At 40.1% G+C, this 25813-nt stretch overlaps 2 protein-coding genes across 6 annotated transcripts in view; both read left to right on the top strand.

Annotated features, from left to right (window-relative positions):
• Positions 1 to 25813, top strand: part of znf1035 (zinc finger protein 1035) — a 90676-nt gene that overhangs the window by 28338 nt on the left and 36525 nt on the right. The window lies entirely within an intron of this gene.
• Positions 11969 to 25038, top strand: LOC130557849 (uncharacterized). Its single transcript, XM_057339940.1, has 2 exons — positions 11969 to 17178; positions 17320 to 25038. The coding sequence occupies exon 1, from the start codon at positions 13362 to 13364 to the stop codon at positions 14262 to 14264; it is 903 nt and encodes a 300-aa protein (XP_057195923.1). The 5' UTR covers positions 11969 to 13361; the 3' UTR covers positions 14265 to 17178; positions 17320 to 25038.

Raw genomic sequence — 25813 nt, forward strand, 5'->3', positions numbered from 1 at the left:
GGGTTTGACTCCTTCGTTCATCACGTGACAGCGTCGTAAGCTAAACCAATGAGGTCTGAGCCGGAAAGAGAATTGATTAGTTCACCTCTCGAGTCTTCAGGTTTGAATCGTTCGTTCTTCTTGAATTCCAGTACAGGACCCATAGAATGTTGCGCAATGCGCATGCGCGGCTGAACGAATCACTCCCTACGACGACTCGTTCTTCTCGAGTCACATTAAAGATTCGTTCAAAATGAACGAATCGTTCAAGAACGACCCATCACTACTTACAATACAAAATAGTTCCACCGGCCAGAGGGAGATGAATGACACCACACGTGTCTATTCACGAACAGGAAATAGAACTTGCGGAATTTTGATTTGTTAATGTCTCGCGGGCGAAAAGTTTGTTGTAACGCAAGCATTTCTGAACATGTACCGAGTAAAATATTACTGAATATTGATTAGTAATGCCTTACACTACTGCGTTACAGCAAAAAGTAATACGTTACTGTAACATTACTTTTGTAAAGCATTACTCCCAACATTGGCTACATGTGATGGTTTTTGTCTGTTATGACTACTCTCCTCGCTAACCAAGTTCCAGATGTAGTCACCCATCATCGCTTCATCCCACCTTCCCTGTGCTACAGACATTTATAGAATTTTCTGACAGTGACCACTTGAAAAAAAAATATGTAAAAATGTTTACAGTTTTTGTTTATTTGCAATAAACCGATATATCGTAATTAATGATATAAGCTAAACATTGACTTGAGCTAAACATACAGCAAAACATTGATGCTACATGATGAAAAAAATATTACCACAATAATTAGCACCACACAACTGCACAAGAAGTACAAAAAGGTCGGGCAAAACAACAATCTGTGACACTGTGTGATCATACTTGTCAACATCGTTTAGTAGTAATACAGCAGAAACATCATAACGTTGTACCTTCTGACCAGTGACGTTGTTGTGTACAGTGTTAGCCAAGACGATTTAAAGATAAACAGAAGAAAAAACCTGGAAAATACAACTGTGGATAAATCTCTAATGCATACTAACTGAAGCAAAGCATGTTCAGTTCAGTGAGTTTGCTGGTGTAAAGTTTAAAACACCGATCTGATGTGATGTGATGTGATGTGATGCATCAGCTCCGTTTAAACATCATTATACGGGCCACATCACATCTGAGGAATCAACAAAGACCAATTTCACACTAACACACGATCACTAATAACAGCTGTAAATCAACACACACTTACCGCTATGATCGCGTTATATTTCACAAAACAAATCACGAGATCGATTATTGTAGCACCGCACTCGGCTCGTAGATCCTGCTCACCCTCGAACTGACGTGGCATTCAGTCAACGCACAGAAATCCCGCGAGATTTCCTCTTCTTGATCGTTTTGGCGGTTTGTACACGTAGACAAATGCTGCGTCCCAATTCGCCTACTTATACTTTTCCTTTAAAGTATGTAGTGTTTTTGTTATGGAAAATGCATTGCATTTTAGTGCAATGTAAAACTATGGGACATACTAACGCGTAACGGGAGAGGCCGTTGTTGCCTAGACAACACAGAGAGGGTTCAGCGAAAAATCGTCAGCTGGCAGCAGGAAGTGGCAGCCCAGAGCGTTTTGGCTAGAAGGGATACAGTTACCTCCACTGGGCATGCGCACTTCAATACCGCATCATTTTTGTCACGCTGACAACAGTTAATTACTATTTGTTTATTATTGTAAGGTTAGGTTTAGGGTTGGCGTAGGCGTTAGCTAATGTAATGTATTGGAAATGTTATGGCGAGATGTTGTATCACTTCCGGCTGTAGCTGTATCCCTTCTTGCCACAACCCTACCAGAGCCGTGGAAAACAAGAGTTACGACACTCCCTTAGACGTCCGTTGGAAGAATGGAATGCGGAAGTAACTCGTGTCATGAGCTGTGTCCCAAGGAGTGGCTGAATCCGAAATCGCATATTCAATGGATAGGTAATTAATTTCAGTAGGTACGTACTCAACGGGGCTAAATGGGTACGTACTGTTTTCTGTGAATGGGTGTAGTATGAATGCGATCGGCCGTTGTCCGCTATAATGATGATCTTCTTTTCCTTTTTAATGGCGGGGAGCAAATTACGTTTGTGGTGCTTATGCGCCACCTACTGTACTGGAGTGTACACGTGCCAGAGATGAACCACGCGACGTAATAACAAGCAACAACTGAAGTTATGAGGGACAGGTGCATTAACATCAGTAACAGAGTTGGGTTCGAGTCCACCTTTGTCGAGTCCGAGTCGAGACCAAGTCGTAACCTATTGAGTCCGAGTTCGAGTCCAAAAGGTGCCGAGTTGGACTCAAGTCCGAGTCCTTAATGTTCTGGTCCGAGTCGAGTCCGGTCGCTGAATTATACTGGAAAAAATATTGAAAATACAACCGACCTTTTTATTATTATTTAATTTAATCTCAAAATTTAGCCATTAAATTAATATTTGAACTTTTAAAAACCAAATATTGGTTTCATGTGTAATAAAACTTGTTTTAAAGCAAAACAAATCATATAGAGGTATATGTAAAACTTTTATTAAATTACAAGTTTATAAAAATACAAATTAACCTGTCTCTTTATTCTATCTCTATTGTGTCTTCCAGTTCAACAACTGACACTTCAATTATTTGATGCCCCTGTCCCACATTTACAGAGGATGTAGAAAACAGAAAATAATTAGTAGTCATAACAACAAGCTTAATGCTTCATTACTTTTACTTATCTGTCTATCAATGACAAGAAACATTTTTCAGAACAGCGNAGGCACGTAAAACAGCGACTGGTCGCGAGGCAGGCACGTAAAACAGCGACTGGTCGCGAGGCAGGCACGTAAAACAGTGACAGGAAGAGAGGCAGGAGTGACGGGTCGCGAGGCAGGTGCCACCTGACACGCAAAGATTTTACCCCCTCTCGCTTTATTTCAATTTATTGTTGTTACAAATGATCCTGTATCTACAGGCGTTGAACCCCACACCCTACTGCCATCTCGCAGCGGACCACCGTCGCCACCTTCGTGATGTTAACGAGTGTCCTCATCTGTCCCTGTAACAGTCAAACAAGATTCAAGTGACCTCTGTGATTTGTGTTCAATACTGCATTTAAATGTGGAGGTAGTTGAAGATGTGTTAACTCGCTGTTTATTCAACTCAAATTTTCATCAACAGTAATGGACAAATAAAATATATATATATTAAGTTTAGTTACTTAAGTAAATATGTTTATTTGCATATATGCATAAGCGCCGATTTCTTTTTTCGCCAGTGGGTGCTCACGTCGCCAAAACCAAACCCCACCCCCACAGGCCACATCACACCAACCACCGTCACCAAATATGTATTTTTTCATAAGCAAATTATTTTAAGTTATATTTTCAAACTCACAACGAACAATTCATTCTGTATATTAGGCTACTTACTTTAGATTTTTTTAGATTTAGATTTATTTATTTTTTACAGCAGAGCATACACAAGAAAGTGTAAAACATTTTAACAGCTTCTGTAAATTTTGTATTTTATCAATAATGCACACTAATCATTTTCACTTAAATGTTCACTTCACACAAAATACCTTGTTTTTGATAGCATTGTATGCTATCCAGGGAAATGTTTTTTTTCCAGTTTTCATGATATGTTCGAGACTGCTTCTGCCTCCCGCCTTTAACGTTACTTCTGCTGTCATTACTTGATGATGTCGACGACAACGGCTGTTCACTTGAAGAAATAGCAACACTGCTACTTACTGAAGAGATGCTAGGGTCAATTGAAGTTTTCCTTTTAATCACGAACCTGTCCATTTGTACACGAAATTTAAAGACAAATTGACATTCTCGCAACGATTAACAATGTCCACTGCTGTTTGCAAGGACAACCACTCTATCTGAATTACGACTCGTAAGATCAACCAATTAGAGAGGCACCCTATTTTTAAAAGCATTTTGATTGGTTAAAATTGATTGAGAAACATATGCCGTTTTTCCGTGGGTGCTCGGCAATTTCCGTGGGTGCTCGAGCCCCGGAGCACCCACAGGATCGGCGTCTATGCATATATGTATCTATGCAAGCAGTGAACAATGCTTTTTACCACGTTAACAGACGTAAGCTACATTACTGTGATGTGTATTTCATATTGTGATGTGCTCATTTGCAATACTTTATCGAGAAAATGACAGGTCACATGTTACACAGACATTAAAAGCGTCTTTAACTTGCGTATGGTTTTAATATATGTAACGTTAAGTCTACTTCGAAGACGCGTGTGTGCGTGGAACGCCCCTTTAAGCTAGACATATTAAAACACTGCATTTTCACAGCAAAATCACAAATATACTTTACTATGTAGCATCTTACAGGTTAACTTTACGCTACAGCACTTTAACAAATGCGACTGCAACGCAAAGAAACGCGTTGTTGGCTAGCAATAGTCACTTTTGAAAACACATGCCTCGCAGGTCTCAGCCATGCTCCTGTATGAACTGATCCTGTCCCGTGGGCTCATGGGATAGAGAAGTATCCCAAGTATCTGTTGCTGGGTGCTTCAGAATGTGGGCGTAACCAGTAAGCCGTCCGGGAATTTCTCACCTACTCTTTTATGAATACTGCTGAGGATTCGGACATACTACTGTGTTTTCTCATACTATATAGTAGGTAAGCAGCCGAATTCGTATGGGATTGCTTTTGTGCCAATAAGAATGAACGCAAACTTTTAAAAAACGAACAAAAATATACAATGAGAAAGAAAAAAAACACTTTGATAATGAAAACAATAAACTCAGTTGCAAGAATGTGACATGATTTCTTAACAATTTTCTAAGTTTCGTTTTTGCAAATAATAGTTTTGAATTCGCTGCTAGATTTTTCATTTGCGCTTTCCGAGTTTTCGTTTACGCTTCTCAATTTTTCGTTCGCCTTTCTGGCACAAATCTCACGTGTGGGCGGGATTTATGGCCACTTTACTCTCATTGGTTAGTGAGATTTGGATTGACAGCTCACTGACCAGGAATTCGAAATTGAAGACAGTGCAGCGGATTAGAGAGCAATCTCTTTGCGGTTTTCTGTATAGTATTGTTTTAGTGTTTGTACTTAAATTACTTTCTTATTTTGTTAGTATATTAGCAGGGTTGCCAACTTTCACGCACTTAAAAGTAGGACACGCTTCCAGGCTCTATCACGCCGTAACAACAAGCCAACGTCGAGTAAAGACAGGATAGATAACGTTAGCCATATTCACATGGAACTTTACGTGGGTTTAGAGGCCGTCAAGACTGCAGTCTATAATTTATAATTACAATGATATCAGGAAAACGAGATGCCTAGTGAGTTTTGAGGAGATATACAATAAAGTGTTATGCTTCCAGTTCATATTTCTAATTTATATATTATAATCGTGGTGGCATTTTATGTATCGTTTCTATCTTTAAATGTTTGTTTATAGTTTAAGAAGTCTCTCTTCTGCTTTTCTTTAACCTGTTTTATGTTGGTGTGTAAATACATAATGAAATTGATGTTTGCAAGAGGCAGACTAAATTAATAAAGCATTCTGAAGGCCTCTAATTGTGTCACCTTATGAATTTGTTTTGTTGTAGCGTTTAAAAAACATAAATGTCATTTGAATGTATTGGTAGTGTTTTATGAGGTGTACTTTCTGTGAATGTAAAGAAAGGGGTATAATACTGTACATTCACCATGAGTTTAAAAAGAAAGATAAAGTACTTAACTTATAAATGGACTTAATTCTTTAAAAGGAGACTGTATGCAAGAGCGACAACGTCATCCTCCTCCTCAGCTGGACACAAGTCACCCTCAGGTACATTTATGTAACCGAGATAATAAAATCGCTAAAAGTTTTAATCTCTGTACAGTAACTATGCAGCAATGATTTCATTTTGCACGTTTTTCTCACAACCCAATAATCTGTAACGTGTCTTTATTGGATGTTATAATGCAAGTTGTTCGTTCCTTTTTAAGAAAATAATCTTACAGTCCATAAAATAATACCTGACAGAAAGTATAAAGCACACAATGAACGTGCTTAGTAAAGACAGAATTGCTACTGTACAGGAATACAACTTTTAGCGATTTTCTTTATTATCTGAATTACATTCATTTACCTGAGGCTGAGGAGGACGATGATGAGGAGGAGGACGCTTGTATCCTCACCGCGCATGATTTACCAACTTCAAATACCAATTACTAATATACTAACTAAATAAGAAAGTAGTTTTAAGTACAAACAATAAAGATAACAGCATGCAGATCGTTCTCTAAGATTCGTTGCATTGTACTGTCTTCAGTATCGACTTCCTTGTCAGGGAGCTGTCAATCAAAAACTCACTAGCCAATCAGCGTAAAGCGGCCATAAGTCCTGCCTACACGTGAGATTTGTGCCAGAAAGGCGAACGAAAAATTGAGAAGCGTAAACGAAAACTCGGAAAGCGCAAATGAAAAATCTAGCAGCGAATTCAAAACTATTATTTGCAAAAACGAAACTTAGAAAATTGTTAAGAAATCATGTCACATTCTTGCAACTGAGTTTATTGTTTTCTTTATCAAAGTGTTTTTTTTCTTTCTCATTGTATATTTTTGTTCGTTTTTTAAAAGTTTGCTTTCATTCTTATTGGCACAAAAGGAATCCCATACACCAGCCGTGAATTTCTGGCCTACTGTTTTATGAAGACCGAGGTTTCGGACATACTATTCGTTCGCTTACTGCTTTTTGCCTACTATATAGTATGGCAGTATGCGATTTCGGATTCTGTATGCGTGTCTCATTTCATAAGACTGTGTCCTCAGGGGTATCCTCTAAAGCAGGGCTAGTCAACTGTCGGCCCGCCAATCATGTTTATCTGGCCCGCCTTAACATTTCAAATAAGTGGAAAGACTTTAAGAGCGGTGTGCTTTAAGAAATGCACGTCCTGAGATGCCACATCTTTGAACTCCAAAGCGCTGCTACATTCAATACAAAAGTAATTCCCGCGGCTCATAACAACAAACTGACGTCTTCTAAAGCTATTTGATCGCTCTGTCCAAAAAACTTAATGTTATTTGCAACGTTATAATCGGCAATCCACAGCAGTAGTTTTGCGCACTGGTCGCTAACCAAAACGCGTCTTGTGCCCTTGAAAGCAACTGCAGGAAGGGTACATCACGTGAACGGTTGTCTCAGGTAAGGGAAAACTGTGTTGTTTTTATTACAGCATTCGTTACTTGTGTATGATTGAAACGGCTACATTTACGAAAAACAGCTGTTCATCTCCCTCCAGAACTCGCACTACAAAGGATCTTCCCTTCTAAGTGCGTGGGGCATTTGAATGTGATTGGAATTCACCCGAAATGCGACGATAACTTTCAGTTATTTGGACAGATCAATTGATTCGCTTTATAAGTATGTCACGTGACTTACATTTGTGTATCACGTAGTTTCTGGTTGTTAAACACATTAGGTAAGTATCGTTTGCCACCCTTTGTACTTTTGTTTAGAGAAAGTAGGTTTATTCTAGGGCGTTATTGACGCTGAAGACTTTGTATATTTTTTTGTAGACAGTCTAGCAGGGGATGGGAAAGATGGCGTGGGTTTTGTTGTTTTCTTTGATTTAGCAACGCTCATGTTTTCTTTTCCCTCCTTGTGTAGTACCAGTGTACGTGCCTGTGTATATAAGTGAATACAAGCTACTATTTTGAACTTTTATAAAATAAACCTTCGATTATAAAATGTTACTTATTTTGTGTTGCTTTAACAACTTGTGCTCGGAGCTAGTTATAGTTAACCTGGTGAGAAAATGCCATGTTTATGTACGTCCCTTCATACCCCTAGACGATAAACAACTAAGGGGACTAACATCAACCTTATAAATGTAAAACACAATAACGCACCGATAATGTTTACATTTACATTTATGCATTTGGCATTTCAAACCTTCATGATTGTCTGTCTTCTGCAGAACACAAAATATATTTTGAAGAGTGTTGTTAACTGGGCCGCATTCACTTGCATTGGTTTTGTGTCCACAATACAAGTCAATGGGGTCCAGTGCTGTTCGTTTTCTTTTTCTTCAAAATATCATTTGTGTTCTGCGGAAGGAAGAAAATCATACAGGTTTTAAATGACAAGAGGGAGTAAATGATAACAGAATTTACATTTTTGGGTTAACTTTCACTTTAAGCAGTATCTTATTAGGGGACTTAATGAAGCAATATGTTGGTGCAGTATCTGTATTAACGTGAAGTCTGTCACAGTATAATATTGAAAATAATATATTTTAAATAAAAAGTTGACAGTTTCAGACAATCCAACATTGTATTTATTTCAGTTAGGGTTCATCAATGTACATTGCATAGAGAAACTTTGTAGTTAACTTGAATGTTTACTTTCCTGTCAGTATCACAACAGCTACACCATTGACATTTTCTCAGGAGTTGATCAAGTGAAAGTTATGTTGGCTTTTCCTTTCGGAGGCAAAAACAAGAAACAAATAAACAGAAAAATTGTGTAATATTTGACGGACACTTCCATAACCTCTAACGCCAATCCATCATCCTTGTGTCCAGTCTGGCTGTCAGTGAACCTATCTTTCTCACAAAAATGGCCTTCAAGTTCTTCTGTCCTCTGACCTTGGAAACCTTCATTGTCCTGATGCTAATGTGAGGAGCATATAAAAATCCCTCCATTCGATTACATTCATCTGCATATTGAGCATCTGCACACCCAAATCTGGACATCCATCTGCCCTCGACCCGCTCACTCCTCATCTGAGAGACAGAGCGCTCGAGTTTAAGGTAAACGTTCAGAATGTCTGCTCCTGCTGAAAGCCACTGACCAGTCCACATCAAACTAATGTGTGCGTGCGTGTGAGTTTGGCTATGATATAACATCATTAAACCATCAAGAAGAATGAGAGATGAAAACTTAGAAACACTCAGCACGGGTGATGTCCGTGGCCTTGTGTCCATGATAGTTCGAGCAGATTAGTGTTGCTTGAAGATGCACAAAACATGTCTCACTGACCCCAGACAGCCATTCACAATCCTCTCTGAATGAACCCATCTATAAATGTGTTGGTGGAAACCCTGTCAAATCCACTGACTGTGCTGTGACCAGATGACACATCTAACACTTCAGTCAAAGGAGGTGGAGGTCTCGACTAAGGACAACTCCCGAGCAAACACCCAGAACCCTGTGACAACTGCATAGCAACACACTGACAACAGCCTTCAACTGCGCTGCTGTAATTTAAATGTCAAACATTAACGTTTTGTAACGTTTTGGCCTTTAAGCCTTTATTTCTTATTTAAACTTACTACATCGATTTCCTAATGATGTGTTTCTGAGCAGTTCCAAACTCCAAAATCTGTCCGAACACACAGACGCACATGGCCCTGGAATGAATTGATGCAGTATGGGTGATGATGTTGCTGTGACTCGTACCAAGTAGTGGTCAGCGGTCTCTTTCATGCACACACCGGACCCTCGGTTCAATGTTAACATTCACTCCTCCGGTGCTCTTCAGCTGCCTGTAACCCCTGACCTCTTAACCTTCACTCCTGACCCTCGGGCTCGTTCCCACGCCACATCTTTTATACGGGAAACTCTGCTGCCACGGTAACAGATGGACCGAGCCTTGCTAATAACTTCATTTAGCACAGAGACTGCGTGCCGTTCCTGCAAAGATCATGCGATCTGACACAGACTACGTTTGTTGAAATGTTTGACATTTTTTTATGATATCATGAATCATAAACGTTAGTCTTTGTTCCATAAGACAATTGTGCTTCAAAGATTTATGAAATGTACATGTAGACACGGAGGAATAAAAACCGAAAAGCTTTCAAATAAGACTTACACTGCAGTTGCAGTTCTGCATGCTGATTGGTGGAAACACCATCTCACAGCTACTGTCTTTAAGTTTAGCTGAAAAAAACACACAGATTCTCTGACACGCTTCACTCTGGAAGAATTATGATCTTGTCGTTTTATCTAACAAGAGCCCAGCGGTTATGATCTGTGCAGAGCTTGCAAAGCTGTTTTGGCTTATAACAGCAAAAACACAGGTCACGTCACGTCTTCTCTACAGCGACACACTGATCGTGGATGTACTCGTCCAACAGCAGGCCTTTTGTTTCGCTAAAGTTCCGTTATTGGTAAGTCTGTGCTATTTCTTATCTTTTCTTGTGTGTTCACTGCTGAGGGGGCCGTGCGTGCCGTGCCTTGATGAAACTGTGTTTGCCTACATGTAGCTATTTGTTTAATTATCATCTGCAATCATAAACCGCAGCATATTTCAACAAAGTTTGCTGTTAAACACACTTCGGATTGGCCTTAAAATGTAATTGTAATTATATTGGTCGGGTTAAACAATCTCGGGTTCGGGCTGGGTTCGGGCTTTCGTTTAAAGCCTGTGCAGACCTCTAACACACACACACACACACACACACACATGCGCACATACAAATTGGTAAGTCAAGGAGTGTTGTTAGGCATGATGTAGACTGAAGCATATTCACAATACTGTCTTGCATTATTTCTTTATTAAGTTGATAAAATCCCTGATATTCACAGTAAGAATACTGTAGTTGCTGTGCGGTGCTAGTGAACACATTTTAAACATTTGGTTATGACATCATATTGTAAAACATCTTGATTCTGCACTAACCAACCAGTATCCAGGAGCACAAGCGTCTTATAAGTTCATAGCGGCTTTTACAGGTGAACTGATCAGTCCTGCTAAACAAGATGAGCAAAACTTCTCAGGATTTTACTGACTGCTCAAAACCGGACAATTGAGTCCATCCACACAGGCAGCAGATTTCCAACTCTCTGTGCTACATCTGTATCCCAATGTCTCTCTCTCTCTCTCTCTCTCTCTCTCTCTCACCCGGTTCATTGTGTCAGCAAAGATTTTCTCCATTGAGCTGGAGTCTCTTAGGAAACCCCAGTCCTGCAGAAAATGAGGAGCACAGAAGAAAAGAGTTCTTGGAGGGGGAGGAGGAGGGGGAACAAGCACAGAAGAGAAACAACATTTGAGTGACAGCTTGAGGATCGGACAGAAGATGTCGAGGAGACTCTAGGATCACACCAGAGAAGAATCTATGAGCATCACAAGGAGGAAGAATGTAAGAACATCTTTTCACCTGCTCTTTTATTGCTCAGCAAACTTTATAGTGTTTATTTCATGTAACAAGATGTTTCTACTTACACTCCCTAAGAGAAATAGCAATAGATAACAATGTTGACATACAGTAACAGTACATTCAATTCATCTGGATCATTTCTTTTGATGATAAACTTTGGATGAGGACTTTTTGCTGCTAACTTTGTATCTGGTTCCATTGAGCACGATTTGAGAGGCAAATCTGAGTTGAAATCTCCAGCGAAACTCAAGAAGAGATTTGTGCGAGATGTCTTTGGGTTAGGAATATGTTAAGAGAAACAGTTCACATGTTTTTATTCTGAGTGACTTCATTGTGCTTTCACCTAAACCAATGAAACAAATAAGAAGCAGAATACTCTTTTGTGGGAAGATCTATGGAATGGATTTAGACCGAGTCAAGTCTAAAAAAAGAGTACTGCACTCTTCTTTAGTAGTATGTGTTGTGACTGATGATGATGTGTTGACAGATCATGTGAAGTCATGTGTGTGAGAACTGAGTCTCTTGAACTGTCAGTTGGGTTTAGTTGATCTTAAGTATGAGTGTTTTCAGGATTCTGTTGTGAGTGCACAGCTGCCTGGACTGCTGACCCCCTCAACACTGACCACGAATGTGTCGGCTCACACAGCCCTCTTCTCATCTCCTCCCTTCTCCTCTTGTCCTCTCACTGTCCTGCGCCGTGACTTGTGTCTGGTTTGATCTTGGCTGTCTGGAGCTGATTGTCCAAACGCAATTCTTGTGCTTGTGTGAAGCAGGAGTTGTGGATGGACATCACGCTCCTGACCGTCCCTCAGACTCCAGTAACATTTCTGAAGATTTATCAACATTTTCAAAGTGATCTTTGCTTTGCGACAACAGCAATATCAACACAAAACTGAAGCGGTGCCCATAGAAAGATCTCTTTATTCCCAGTTGTTTCTCCTAGCAATGATATCGATCTGAGAATTTCATTTTTCAGAGTCTTCTATGTTTCTCTGTTTTTATCCTGAGAAAATCACCCTAGGATTCTCACCAAAGTCCTCTCTAAAGTTTCAGATATGATCTCAATAATGTCTCACATTGTGCTTAAGAGTGCAGTTTCGCATCAGATTCCTCCAAGAGCAAACGATCTGAGCTGCATTATTGTGTCTTTTGTGACTGAGATGGGAATTTTATGAGAAACATCTTGAAATTTAACAGAAACAAATAAGAAACTTAGTACCTTTTAATGGTAACACTCTTGAAATACACAAAATGAATAAACAGGGTGACAATGTATCTGTGCAGAAAAGAAAGAAAGAAAGAAAGAAAGAAAGAAAGAAAGAAAGAAAGAAAGAAAGAAAGATAGAAAGAAAGAAAGAAAGAAATCAGTTAAGAGGGGAATTAATATGCTAATAACTGAGGTGAATACACAACAGCTCTACTGACCAGACCACTGTCTGCTGGACACACATTGAGGTATAATCCCCCCCCCCCCCACACACACACACTATCAGCTCTTCTCTTGTGTTAATGTTAAAGGAAACACTGATATTTACTCAAGAGATTTCAAACCATCTGTCAGAGATTCAGAGTAGGCTACGTTTACACAATAAAAAAACTGAAACGCTTTTCCTTTGCATTTTTGAAAAGTTTCAAGTACACGCGACAGCTTTATCAAAACGATCTGCATTTACACAGATCTGGGAAAACAAATAAAAACGCTGTATTATGCATGCCAGCCCAGTGGATGGAAAAATAGTTGAAAATATTTGGGTTTGTATGAGCTCGTTGGACACTGGTGTACACCGGGTAGCTGCTTTTGACACAGCGCTTAAATAAACAATGGCACAAACAAGCGTCTCATGTGCATTTTGGGTTAAAGGTTTTCCTTAGTTCGTTCCAGTCTGGATTTAGAGCATGTCACAGTGCAGAAACTGCTTTGATAAGAGTTACAAATGATCTGCTATTGGCGTCTGACCGAGGTTGTATCTCGTTATTGGTGCTGCTAGACCTTAGTGCTGCATTCGATACCATTGACCACAGCACACTCCTACATAGACTCGAAAATTATGTCGGCGTTAAAGGAATAGCTTTGAAATGGTTTAAATCTTATTTATCTGACCGTTTTCAATTTGTAGCAATAAACAATGAGGTGTCACGCAAATCGCAAGTCCAGTACGGTGTACCACAGGGCTCAGTCTTAGGGCCTCTGCTCTTCGCATTATACATGCTACCTCTAGGAGATATAATAAAGCGACACGGAGTTAGCTTTCACTGTTATGCTGATGATACTCAACTTTATATTTCCTCGAAGCCTCATGAAACACAGCAGTTCCATCGAATAATGGAATGCATAGTCGATATAAAAAACTGGATGAGTAACAACTTTTTATTACTGAACTCGGACAAAACGGAAGTGTTACTTATTGGACCGAAAACTGCTATAAGTAACAACCAAGAATACTGTTTAACTATTGACGGATGTTCCATAAAACCCTCGTCGTCAGCAAAGAATCTTGGCGTTCTATTCGATAGTAATCTGTCATTTGAGAGCCACGTCGCCAACACCTGTAAAATTGCGTTTTTCCATCTTAAGAATATATCTAAACTACGTCATATGCTGTCAATCTCAGATGCAGAGAAGTTAATTCATGCATTCATGACATCAAGACTAGATTACTGTAATGCACTGTTAGGTGGTTGCCCTGCAGGCTTATTACAAAAACTCCAATTGGTCCAAAACGCGGCAGCTCGAGTTCTTACACGTACAAAAAAGTATGAACATATTAGCCCGGTTCTGTCAACCTTGCACTGGTTACCTATAAAGCATCGCGTTAACTTTAAAATCTTGCTTATTACCTATAAAGCCTTACATGGTTTAGCTCCTCAGTACTTGAATGAACTCCTTTTGTATTACAGTCCTTCACGTGCATTACGCTCTCAGGCGTCCTGTCAGTTGGTAATACCTAGAATTTCAAAATCAAGTGCAGGTGGTAGATCCTTTTCCTATCTAGCGCCTAAACTTTGGAATAGTCTTCCCTGCACTGTCCGGGAGGCAGACACACTCTGTCAGTTTAAATCTAGACTAAAGACGCATCTTTTTAATCTTGCATACACTACTCTTCCATAATATAAATCTTCTGAGGGTTTAGGCTGCATTAGTTAGATCAACCGGAACCAAAAACACAACTGATGTACTTGTTGCATCAAAGAGTACAGAACAGTACTCTACTCTCAGCCAGTCTTGTCTCATTGTTCCAAGGTTACCACAGCGAGCAGGATGCAGTTCATGGCCTGACCTGATGGTAGAGCGGAGAATGGGAAGTGGGGACCTGACAAGAGCTGAGATGATAGAGCTGGATAAAGAAGGACGCGGTCTCTTGACATGTCTTCACCACAAAACTTCAAATGCTATTAGATTATTAATGATAATCTTAAACTATAATTTATTTTATTATTAAGTTTATTTATTTTATTTAGCCTTGTTGTGCAGGCTCTCTGGAGCTTGTGCAGAGGCAGCAGCTTTTGCCAGAGGGGAACTGGAATCCCCTGGTTGGGCCTGGGTTCTCCTGAGTTTTTTTTTTCTCGATTAGAGTTTTGGGTTCCTCGCCACCTTTTGCATACTGTTTTTGCACTATTTGCCTGGCCGGGGGTGCTGCTTTAGAATCTTAAAGTTTTACTTAATTAATATTGCATATAGGAATTTATAGTCTGTTATATTTGACCTGTGCTTCTCTCTCCTTTATCCTAAATGTGTGCTCTCACTGAGCGTGTGTGTGTGTGCGTACTTGTCTTTGTACATGTGTGTGTGTGTGTGTGTGCGCATCCGTGTGTGTGTGTGTGTGTGTCTATGTCTCTGTGTGTTAGTACGTGTGCATATTGTGTGTGTGGAGTGTTTTGTATGTGGGTATGTCTGTCTTCTGTGTTTTCAACTTTTTCTTGTTTTTGCAGGTACAACTTAAATTATTTTGCTTATAGTCAATATGTCTCATGTACAGCTGCTTTGTAACAATGAAAATTGTAAAAAGCGCTATATAAATAAAGTTGAGTTGCTCTAAGTTTGAATGTTTGTACCCATTCACTGCGATGCTGCCCGTTGGACTCTAGCCTTTGTTTCTCAAGATGGATTAACCTTTAGAATTCTGTTTTTGGAAATTTTTTTATTTTTGGATTATTCCTGAGACTTTCAAGTTCTACCTCCTTACCTTGTGGAATTAGCTTTTTGACTTTGCGGATTTACCCTTTTGCCTCTTGGAATTACCTTTTGACTTTGTGGAGTTATATTTTTGCCCTGTGAACTTTACTTCCTTTATTAAACCTCATTGCAAGTATTGCTGTGTCTGCCTTATCTTCTGGGTTCAACCACCCTCTAGTGGCTCAGTTAACTAAGTGACTGTTTCTCACACCGGAGATCCGAGTTCGTGCCGTGTCCTGACAGAAACTTAGAGCCAACATGAACCCAGAAGCAACCAGCACCCATTAGCTTTTCGCTGAGCCCTGTCTTTTGCCTCCTCAACGATTCTCAGGTGACCCGAGTTTTTGCAAGGGTTTCTTTACCCAATGTTCTCTCTCCTTTGAGCTACAACCCTCTTCGTTTCCCACTGACTGGTCAAAGATTGCATACATCATCACCCTGCTGTCCGGTAAAGCCCCGGCCTGGGCCACTGCTGTGTGGGATGCCCAAAGCCCCTGCTGCGCCAGTTACAATGCTTTTTCAGAGGAATTCAAGCGAGTTTTCCAAGATTCTGCCAGTGGCCCTGAGTCAGCCAAACAGCTCCTGACTCTCCGACAAGGCCGTCGCAGCGTGATGGACTATGCCATCCAATTCCGCACGGTTACAGCATGGAGCGGCTGGAACGATGAGGCGCTCACGGTGTGCTTCCTGAAGGGTCTCTCCGACTCCATCCAGGACAAGCTGGCCACACGGGAACCACCAGATGATCTCGTGATCAAGTTGGTCTCGCATATAGACAATTGTCTGAGAGAGAGAGAACTCAACCGTAGACCTCTTGTGCTGCTCCCTACCAGCCCCAGTCCCAAGTCCCCACCTGCGTTCCCACCGGTTCTGCAAGAACCCATGCAGATCGGACGCAACGCCCAGGCCGAAAGAGATCGCCGGATGAAAGAGCGTTGCTGTCTGTACTGCGGCAAACCGGGCCATTTCCGCTCTGCATGTCCCGAGCTCCAGGGAAACACACTGTCCCGTGCAGGCCTGGGGGGACTGTAACGGGAAACATAACCTCCTCCCGTCCGTCCAACTCCCGTCTGCTCATTCCAGTCACCCTTACCTGGGACAACCAAGAACTACCCCTTCGAGCTTTGGTAGATTCTTGAGCCGCAGGAAACTTCATGGACTACACCTGGGCAAAGAAGAATGGCGTCCTCTCTGACTCTCTACTCAATCCCATGAGGGTCACTACGCTGGATGGGAGTCCTCTGGGACCTGGTCTAGTCACCCGTGCCACTTCCCCCCTTCGGCTTTCAGTTTCCCAACACCAGGAAGTGATAAACTTTCACCTCATCCCATGTTCCGAGTTCCCTCTCGTCCTAGGTTACCCTTGGCTCCACGACCACAACCCTCACACCGACTGGTCCGTGGGGTCAATTAGGCAGTGGGGCCCTACGTGTCAAGCCTGTATCTTCTCGAGTTCCCTTAGCCACCCTCCTGAGACTTTAGAATCCATCGACCTGTCCCGAGTGCTACCACTACCTCAAAGTGGTATTCAGCAAACAGAGGGCCGCCACATTACCACCCCATAGACCTTATGACTGCTCCATCGACCTGCTTCCGGGCACCTCCCCTCCCAGGGGCCGGATCTTTTCCCTGGCCCCCCCTGAACTGCTGAACTGGTAATTAACCATGTATTCCGAGTCATTGGCATCCCCCAGGATATGGTTTCCGACAGAGGCCACCAGTTTTCCTCAAGGTTTTGGAAGGCCTTTTGCCAACTCCTAGTGACCACCGCCAGCCTGTCTTCAGGTTACCATCCTGAATCCAATGGCCAAATTGAGAGGATGAACCAAGAGCTGTAAACCACCCTCAGGTGCATGGCTTCTAACAACCCATCCACATGGTCATCCTTGATTGTTTGGGCAGAATATGCACACAACACCTTATGATCCTCTTCCACTGGAATGTCTCAGAGTGTCAGTTTGGTTATGCCCCTCCGTTGTTCCCTGACCAGGAAGCAGAAGTTGGAGTACCTTCAGCCCTTAAATTCATCAGACGCTGTCGGCTTACATGGAGGAAGGCCCGTCTCAATCTTCTGCGCTCCTCTCAGCTGAGCCAAGCCAACTGATGTCGCCATCCCGGCCCCACCCTGCGCCCTGGCCAGAGAGTCTGGCTCTCTACTAAGAACTTACCTCTATGGGTGGAGTCCCGTAAGCTGTCCCAGAAGTACATCGGGCCCTTTAAGATTGCCAGGAGAGTATACTCCGTTACCTACTGCCTGCACTTACCCAGATCCCTTAAAGTTAATCCCACGTTCCATGTTTCTTTACTAAAACCTGTTGTTTTTCCTCCCCTTGTCCGCCCCGTGTCATTGGGGGCCAGCCTGTTTACACCGTCCTTTGGATACTGGACTCCCGCCGGGTGCAGCGATCCTGGCAGTATCTGGTGGATTGGGAAGGCTACGGTCCCGAGGAGCGCTCCTGGGTTCCTGCCAAGGACATACTTGACCCTGACCTAATTCGACAGTTCAGGGCCCTCCATCCCGAGAAACCTGGTAGGAACGTCAGGAGCCGTTCCTAGAGGGGGGTTTCTGTCAGCATCCTGCCTGTTATTTCCTGTTTTGGCCACCAGAGGCCCCCATTGTGCTTTTGTTTTATCCCTGGTTTTCCATTTGTTTTCGAGTTATTGTTTGCACCTGTGCCTCGTTTTCCCTGAGTGTATTTAAACCCTTAGTTTTCTTAGTTCATTGCTCTAAGTTTGAATGTTTGTACCCACTCACTGTGAAGCTGCCCGTTGGACTCTAGCCTTTGTTTCTCAAGTTGGATTAACCTTTGGAATTCTGTTTTTGGCAATAATTTTATTTTTGGATTATTCTTGAGACTCTTTTAAGTTGTACATCCTTACCTTGTGGAATTACCTTTTGACTTTGTGGAGTTATACTTTTGCCCTGTGAACTGTACTTCCCTTATTAAACCTCATGGCAAGTATTGATGTGTCTGCCTTATCTTCTGGTTTCAACCATCCTCTAGTGGCTCAGTTAACTAAGTGACTGTTTCTCACACTGGAAATCCGAGTTCGTGCCTGGGTCCTGACAACGCATGCAAATGATGTCATTGTTTTTGGAAAACACTGCCTTCAGAGTTTCATGGAGACGATAACGCCGTCTTTTTTTAAAACTTGAAAAGTTTACATTTTCAGTCCCCCAAAACAGCCAATAATGCATAAAAATTTTTCAGTTGAAAACCATCTAATGTAAACGACCTCTCACAGCGGATGTTTTATGTGTATTCATTTGATTGTAATGTTTATTTAATCATATGTTGTGTAATGTATACTGTAAGAGTGATAACTATTGGTCTTTATCTATTTGTACATTTACAGACTGCTTTTCATGTACACAATGATTGTTGGGGGATGTTTGTTTAACTTAACCAATATAGTTTGATCTAACATATTTGTCTGTGTTTCTTGTTCAAACACAATTTAAATGTGTAATACTGACATAAATAGGCAACTCTTTGACATAACTTATTCCATTTGTGTTGGGACAACCTGAATCATTTTCATTGACTAACTGAAACTACACAGTGGACTGAGTTCCCAGCATGCATTGCCCTTGTGACTGGATTTAGATAGTAAATTTCAAAATTAAATGTTATTTTATGTGTTTTTGTGCAGGATGAAAGATAAGGAGTCTTGTTAGTGTTTAATGTTCTGTAATGTTAAAATTCATAAGATTTTCTGTTGTGTGATTTTTGAGGGGTTACCATAGTGGCGAAGGGTAAAGGTTTTACTTAGGTTTGGGATCGGCACATTTATGCCATTTTTGCATGTTGTTCCCCTTTACCTACAGATATGTACTGTAGACGTACATTATTGTTACAATTAGTTACACTGTAAATTCTGTTTAACTATGCAGTACATTGCGGGCCGTAATCTAAAGCGTTACCCAAATTTGTACTCTGCAAATGGTCATGCAGTAAACTATCTGGTGCTTTCCTGCTAGCACCATACATTACATCTTGCTTACATCACTGAATCAAATTAATTACATTCAACTGAAATTAAATAAAATAAGTTGATGATCTTAAACTGGGTGAATTGTGCGGACAAGTACATATTAAATTTGAATAAATAAATTGTGTGGAAATGGGTGTCATAATAAAATTAAGTTAATCCAACAACAATTTGTTTTGAGTGTACAAATAAACTTTAGTTGTTCTAGAATCTTGCCAATGGCTTCTCTTCTGCAAAATAACATGCACACACATGCTGAAAATGTTTTGCTGTAAACTGATGTTATATAACTTATACTTTGTATATGAAAAGTCTTTCTATCTTTATCTTCAAAGCAAATAAGTCATTTCTAGGATGATTTCAGTTTAGAGAAATGTAAAGTTTTAAGCAGTGTGGCGTTCCTCATTGTGTTGCTTGTTGGTGGCATCATGTCCCTTTGTCTCTGCTTAAACTGCTGCAGGTGTGACATCATAGTAGTAAGAGAGCAGTACTGTCTCAAGTATCTATATATTTTCTCTTTTATACGGATAATGTTTCTGTATGGGTTTTTATTCAGTTTCTGTAATAATGTAATCGTATTATCAATAAATATATATATTTCTAAATCTATTGTAATTATAACTAATATAACTCTAGTATAAATCTATTATAATATAACACATGCTATATGTAAGGGTAATCCACGGCTAGCCGTGCATTAAAGGATTTTAATGTTTTATCCTGCTTATACCATGGTCAAAGTTTGGATATATTTTTAAGGTGATAAAACTGTTTTACAGATGCTGGAGACATGGCTTTCAAAAGACAGATTACTATCAAATATAACGCCGAAGTTCTTAGCTGACGATGAAGGCTTTATGTAACATTCATCGAGAGTTGGTAGCCATCCAGTTTTTATATCTACAGTATTATACATTGTGTCATATTGATGAATTTATGCGTTTTGTCGGGCTTGAGGAGATACAGAGCGGAGTGTCATCAGCAAAGCACTGAAAACTAACTCTGTGTCTCAGTCTCTGTTTACACGAGACCGTTTTCAACTAAAAACTTTTTATGCATTTTGGCTGTTCGTTTAAACGAAAATGGCATTTTGGGGGACTGAAAATGCAAACTTTTGAAAAGGGTCTCAAAGTGCAAGTTTTTGAAAACAACGGCATTATCGTTTCTGTGTAAACCCTGCAGGCGGCGTTTTCCAAAAACGATGAGGTCATACGCATGCATATTACGCGGTCAGTCTGTAGGCATGCGGGAGTATTCCCCAAACAATAACGACGGCCTCCATGCTGCATGTTTGTGCCGCGTGACATACTTATTATCATTTCTCCAGCAAAAAGTAGATTAACCGCACCACTACAACCAGCGGAGACATAGTATTTATATACACAAACAATTAACATACATACACGCCTACAAAGTGTATTAAAAGCGCTTTTAGATTAAAACAGTGTATGTGTGTAGAGTTTCTTTATAGCGCAACAGCGCCATCCACTGGCCTGGCATGTACAATACATCAATTTTATTCGTTTTCCCGGATCCATGTAAATGGAGATCGTTTTGATAACGCTGTCTTGTGTACATTAAACTTTTCAAAAACCCAAAGGAAAAACTTTTCAGTGTTTTATCATGTAAATGTACTCCTAATTATAGCTAGCTCGTAGGGGGTAGAATGTATCATTTGAAAAGCAGATGGCCTAGAACTGAGCCCTGTGGCACTTCGTACTAAACGGTGTGATACCTCTTCATTTACAGCTACAAACTGAAAATGGTTGGATGAATATGACTGAAACCATGTCAGAGCTAAGCCACTAATGCCAACATAATTTTGTAGACTATTTAAAAGGACACTGTGGTCAATAGTGTCAAAGGCAGCACTAAGGTTTAATAAAACTAGCAGAGAGATGTAACCATGATCAGAAGACAAAAGCAGATCGTTTGTGACTTTGAGGAGAGCAGTCTCTGTTATGGTGTGGTCTGAATCCTGACTGGAATTTTTTCTTCTCTTTAGTTTTTCAAAGGAACGTGGCTGCGAGGAGAAATAAAATGTAGGTTTGAGAGGTCTATGATTAGCTAACTCTCTGGGATCAAGTTATGCCTTTTTGATAAGGGGTATTATTTTAGTAAACTAGTCGATATAGGATCTACATGTTGTCGGTTTCGATGATTTTGCACAGTTCTTCCTTGCTTACTGTATTGAATAATTGCAGCAGCTTTTTAAGTGGACTATAAGACGCTAATTGATCAGGTGAAACATATGGTTGTGCCATAATAATCTTCTATTTCATTCATTGATTTCAATCATTAATTTCTCTGATTTCTGTCACGAAAGTGTTGAGAAGAACCGTGATGCAGGCAGCCAATAAGGTGTTAACAAAAGGTTTATTTTATAACCAAACAAAAACCCACGATGGGGTAACAAAACACTATAACCAAAAATACTTTCCAAAGGATAAGCCAAAACTTCCCACAAGGGGGCAAAACGAGAACTACAATTCATAAACAAACCCAAACTCACAAAAACGGGCAAGACGAGGCAGGAATACAAGAACTTCACGAACGAGGTCCGTGAACAAGGAAAGTTAAACAATGAACCAACGCAGGACAGGAAAAACAAAGGCTTTAAAGGCGCAGTTCTTAATTAACAGTGGCCACTAGCGTTGTATTATAGATTTGCCACGAATCGCTCAGTCCAAACACGATTGTGGCCACCACAGTACAAAAAGATGTCGTTGTCATGTTGACGCAGGGAAGAGATTTTGCGGGCATTAGAAAGACTGTAGAAAGAGCGATGACTTACGTATTACATCAAATAAAAGGTTTGAGGATTTCAAGTATAAAAGAAGGATAAAAGTCAGGCAGGAGCTAGGACCTGCGTTAATATTATAAAGTCTTTCCAGCAGAGACGCGTTAGGACCCGCGGTACTGAGGCTTTTAGCAGATATGTACTCACAAATGTACTCTATGGAGATACTTTCCAGCAGAGAGACGTTGGAGAGAAAGATCGTCTAAAAATCACCTCCGAGGAGGTTGCTTTGATTCGGATCAGTACGTGAGTAACATACTAACATACCAAGATATGTTGTTGTTGTAATATTACCTGTGTGACGGAGCAGTTTTGAGCGTCATTGTTTATCTGGAACCGCTTTAATATTGTACTCGTCCAGATACTGGAGAGAGAGAGAGAGAGAGAGAGAGAGAGAGAGTGCACTGGAGCTGAAACTGGAGAGCGAGCGAGAGTGCGTTTTATTCTTTTACTCGATGATGAATAAACTTTCAGTTAATCCGCGGGTCACATGTGTTCCGCACTGGAGAGCACGATCCGTACGGATCTTCCCGTGATCCGTTTCACCACGATACCGCAGCGGAGAGGAAGAGGAAACGCGCGTTGTAGAGTTGTTTGTCCGTTTAGGGCTGCTGTACAAAACATGGCGGTGAATTCAATGTATGAAGGGCCGCTCTGTATGTAGATATAAACAGCTTATTCTAAGGTATTACAAACTTAACGATTCATTACGTAAGGTCTTTATACACCTCTGAAGAAATAGTTTTTTATATTATATTGCATTTCTATCAATAGATCCTCCTAAAAATGCCGTATTGTTCCTTTAAATAGGTGAACACTAACGAGGGATGATAAGACAGGGAGGGTGACCGGCAGGTGACAGGGATCAAACACTAAGGGGAAGCTAACGAGGTAACGAGAGGGCGGGGCTTAGAGACGAGACACCGGAGAGAACAAATATTATGTCAAGGGGACAATAATATGTTTCTCTCCACACATAACAAGAGGTTCTGCCATCAGACCATCATTTCAATTTTGGACATCATGGCATTACTCAGTCAATATTAAAAATATAAAGATTCTATTTCACAGAATGTTCTTTGCAGTGTGACCGGTAAATAGCCTTAAAGTTTCCTTGCATGACCTGTAATTTACAAAAGTTGGCGACAGGGGGCAGTGTGTATGTGCGTGTGGTTAAATGCGCATGCGTCACACGTGAGTTTGAAACGTGCGAGTGCAGTGCGAGAGGGATGCCTATGTGTATGGGAATTTGCGAGCAATTTAGAGCATCCTGCGGTAAATAAAGTGTTTTATTTTGCAACATCATTTATAACAAACATTTCTGAATGTATACTGTGCTGTTCATTTCCTAAAGTATATAATATAAGTTAGGTTATGTCGTGGTATATATAATGTCCGTACATACTGTATATGATGTCATACCATGTGATGTAAACCTGTTCCGTTTGTGTTTCACAACGTCATACATTTAAGTTTACGATTATTTTATTTGATCTATTTGTCATTTGTTTGTGTAAAAGACAGAATACACAAGGATAGATGTATGCTGACTATGAACAGTGCAACTGAGGTCTTTAAAAGGTTGTCACTGCCTGTATGTGGTGATTGAGTGAGGAGGTCATCATTATGTGAGTGTTTTTGCTTGGTTTTCATCATAATGTGTCTTTAATTTCTCTCTTAATTGTACATTGATATATATATATATAAATGTACTCATGTTGTTGCTTTCTTTGTACAGTATCCCCACTGCCGTATTTCTGTCATATTCTTTTTTTTTTTTTGAAATTGTATAGGACAGGTTGTGTTTTTCTTTGGTTGGTAAGACCACACTTGGTGGGTCAAGAACCAGTTTTTTGTATTGGCTTGTTGTCCAGAGCTGTGCGTTCTAAAAACACGTTTCTGAACCATCATTTCACCTACAACTTAATAATTGAATAAACCACAAAAGAAAATTGAGCCCGTTAAATGTGTTCCGAGTGGTAAATCTAAATCCCTGGTCACAGCAGTATGTAGGAAGATTTTATGTAGAAAACAGTATATCACAAAAAATGACTTTAGGTTGGTTTTCGCAAACTTATGATCAGTGTCATACAATTTTGACTGAAAATAAAAATGTTAGAGTTAGTTGTATGTGTGTTGTGGAGTTGTATGTATATTTTAAGCCTGTTATCTACATAATGAACCTGAGACAATGTCTCTTGAAATCCTTAGTTATGTTATCATGTCCTAACCATATACACATTTGTGAATAAAACTTTAACACCACAATGGTTGCTGTCTTTACTCCATTAATGGCTGCAAAATATGTCACATAGTTCCTTTTATCTTCAATTTATGTGGTTAATTGTTTTAGCCACTTTTAATTACAACATTAAACAGAATATGACTAAAACATTGTGAAAGTTTATGGTTGCTGATTTTACCATCTCACCGTGTTTCTAAACGAGCATGGGATATTTTGTGGAAAACTAGTAATGTTTATATTCAAGTTAATAAAAAACAGTAACGTTAGTTTGTTATTACTAGCAACTGAGCAAGTGATATGGAATGCCACAGAGCAGTCACATCTGAACCTTTATGCAACTAAACATACATTTATACCAGCTATCGACAGCCTCTCAAAGTGAACAGTAATACACACAAACACACTTGTTTACTCATTTAACTGGAATGCCTGCAATCATCATTGAATAAAACGCAGTGCTTGAAGTGGAAAAAGGTTCCAGTACTCTTTAATGCACGTTGGCATATGCAAATTATGAAAATGAATTCATGAACACCTTGTCTACACCAAGCACGATAAACGGCTTGTTCTTATGGGTGTAACTATAAATGTATTAATTTCTTTCAATGCTTTATGTCAGTCATTAAATGATACTTAATTCTCCACAGAAATACAAAACTGAATTTACATTACATTGAGTTGAATGGGTCAATTTTGTCCCCACCAATTATTGGAAGAAAAAAATAGGGAGTGTCTATTTACAGTGCAAATATGCTGCCTTGTAAGCAGAGGCTATTTACACTAACTCCTAACACTTTCAGATTGGAATAGAGAAGATGTAAGAAACTGGTGGCTCCAGTGGTGTAGAGCATAAAGCGTGTTACTTACTTCATGTCGTCGTGGGTTCTGGACTGTTGTTTGCCAAACTTTTTCCCTATCACATATATCAGATCGTAAAGCCATTTATTTTCAATAAAATTATATAAATATTTGAAAAGTGTCTATTCAAGTCATACATGTCCCAAACATTTCGCACTTAATTGCTCTCTGTTGCTAAATTCATCCTTATTGTTCTCGTTATGCGGTTGCTATCGTCTATTGCAATATTAATTACATTTTGATATTTGATAGAAACAAAACAAGTATAGTTCAAAACAAAATGTTTAAAGTTCATTATATATTTGTAGCCTGTCTGGCAATGACCGAAGCAATGAGTGCAAATAAGAATTTTATTTCCCCTGCATACTTGATAAATCATGTTTGTCATTTATCAGGGGGGGGGTTGGCGGGGGGGTTTCCCATTCGTTTCAATCCAGGACCCACAGACAGGTAATCTCAGACACACCAATTTTTTAACATGGGGAAAACACACATTCGTTTCAGTAGTTTTTATTAGATCACAAATTAAAGCGTTTAATTGCATGTATAGTATTGCATGTAAGCCAAATGGTCGGAGTCATTGAAAGA

The sequence above is a fragment of the Triplophysa rosa genome, linkage group LG8 (genome assembly GCF_024868665.1).
Source record: "Triplophysa rosa linkage group LG8, Trosa_1v2, whole genome shotgun sequence".
In the NCBI taxonomy this organism is placed as follows: Eukaryota; Metazoa; Chordata; class Actinopteri; order Cypriniformes; family Nemacheilidae; genus Triplophysa; species Triplophysa rosa.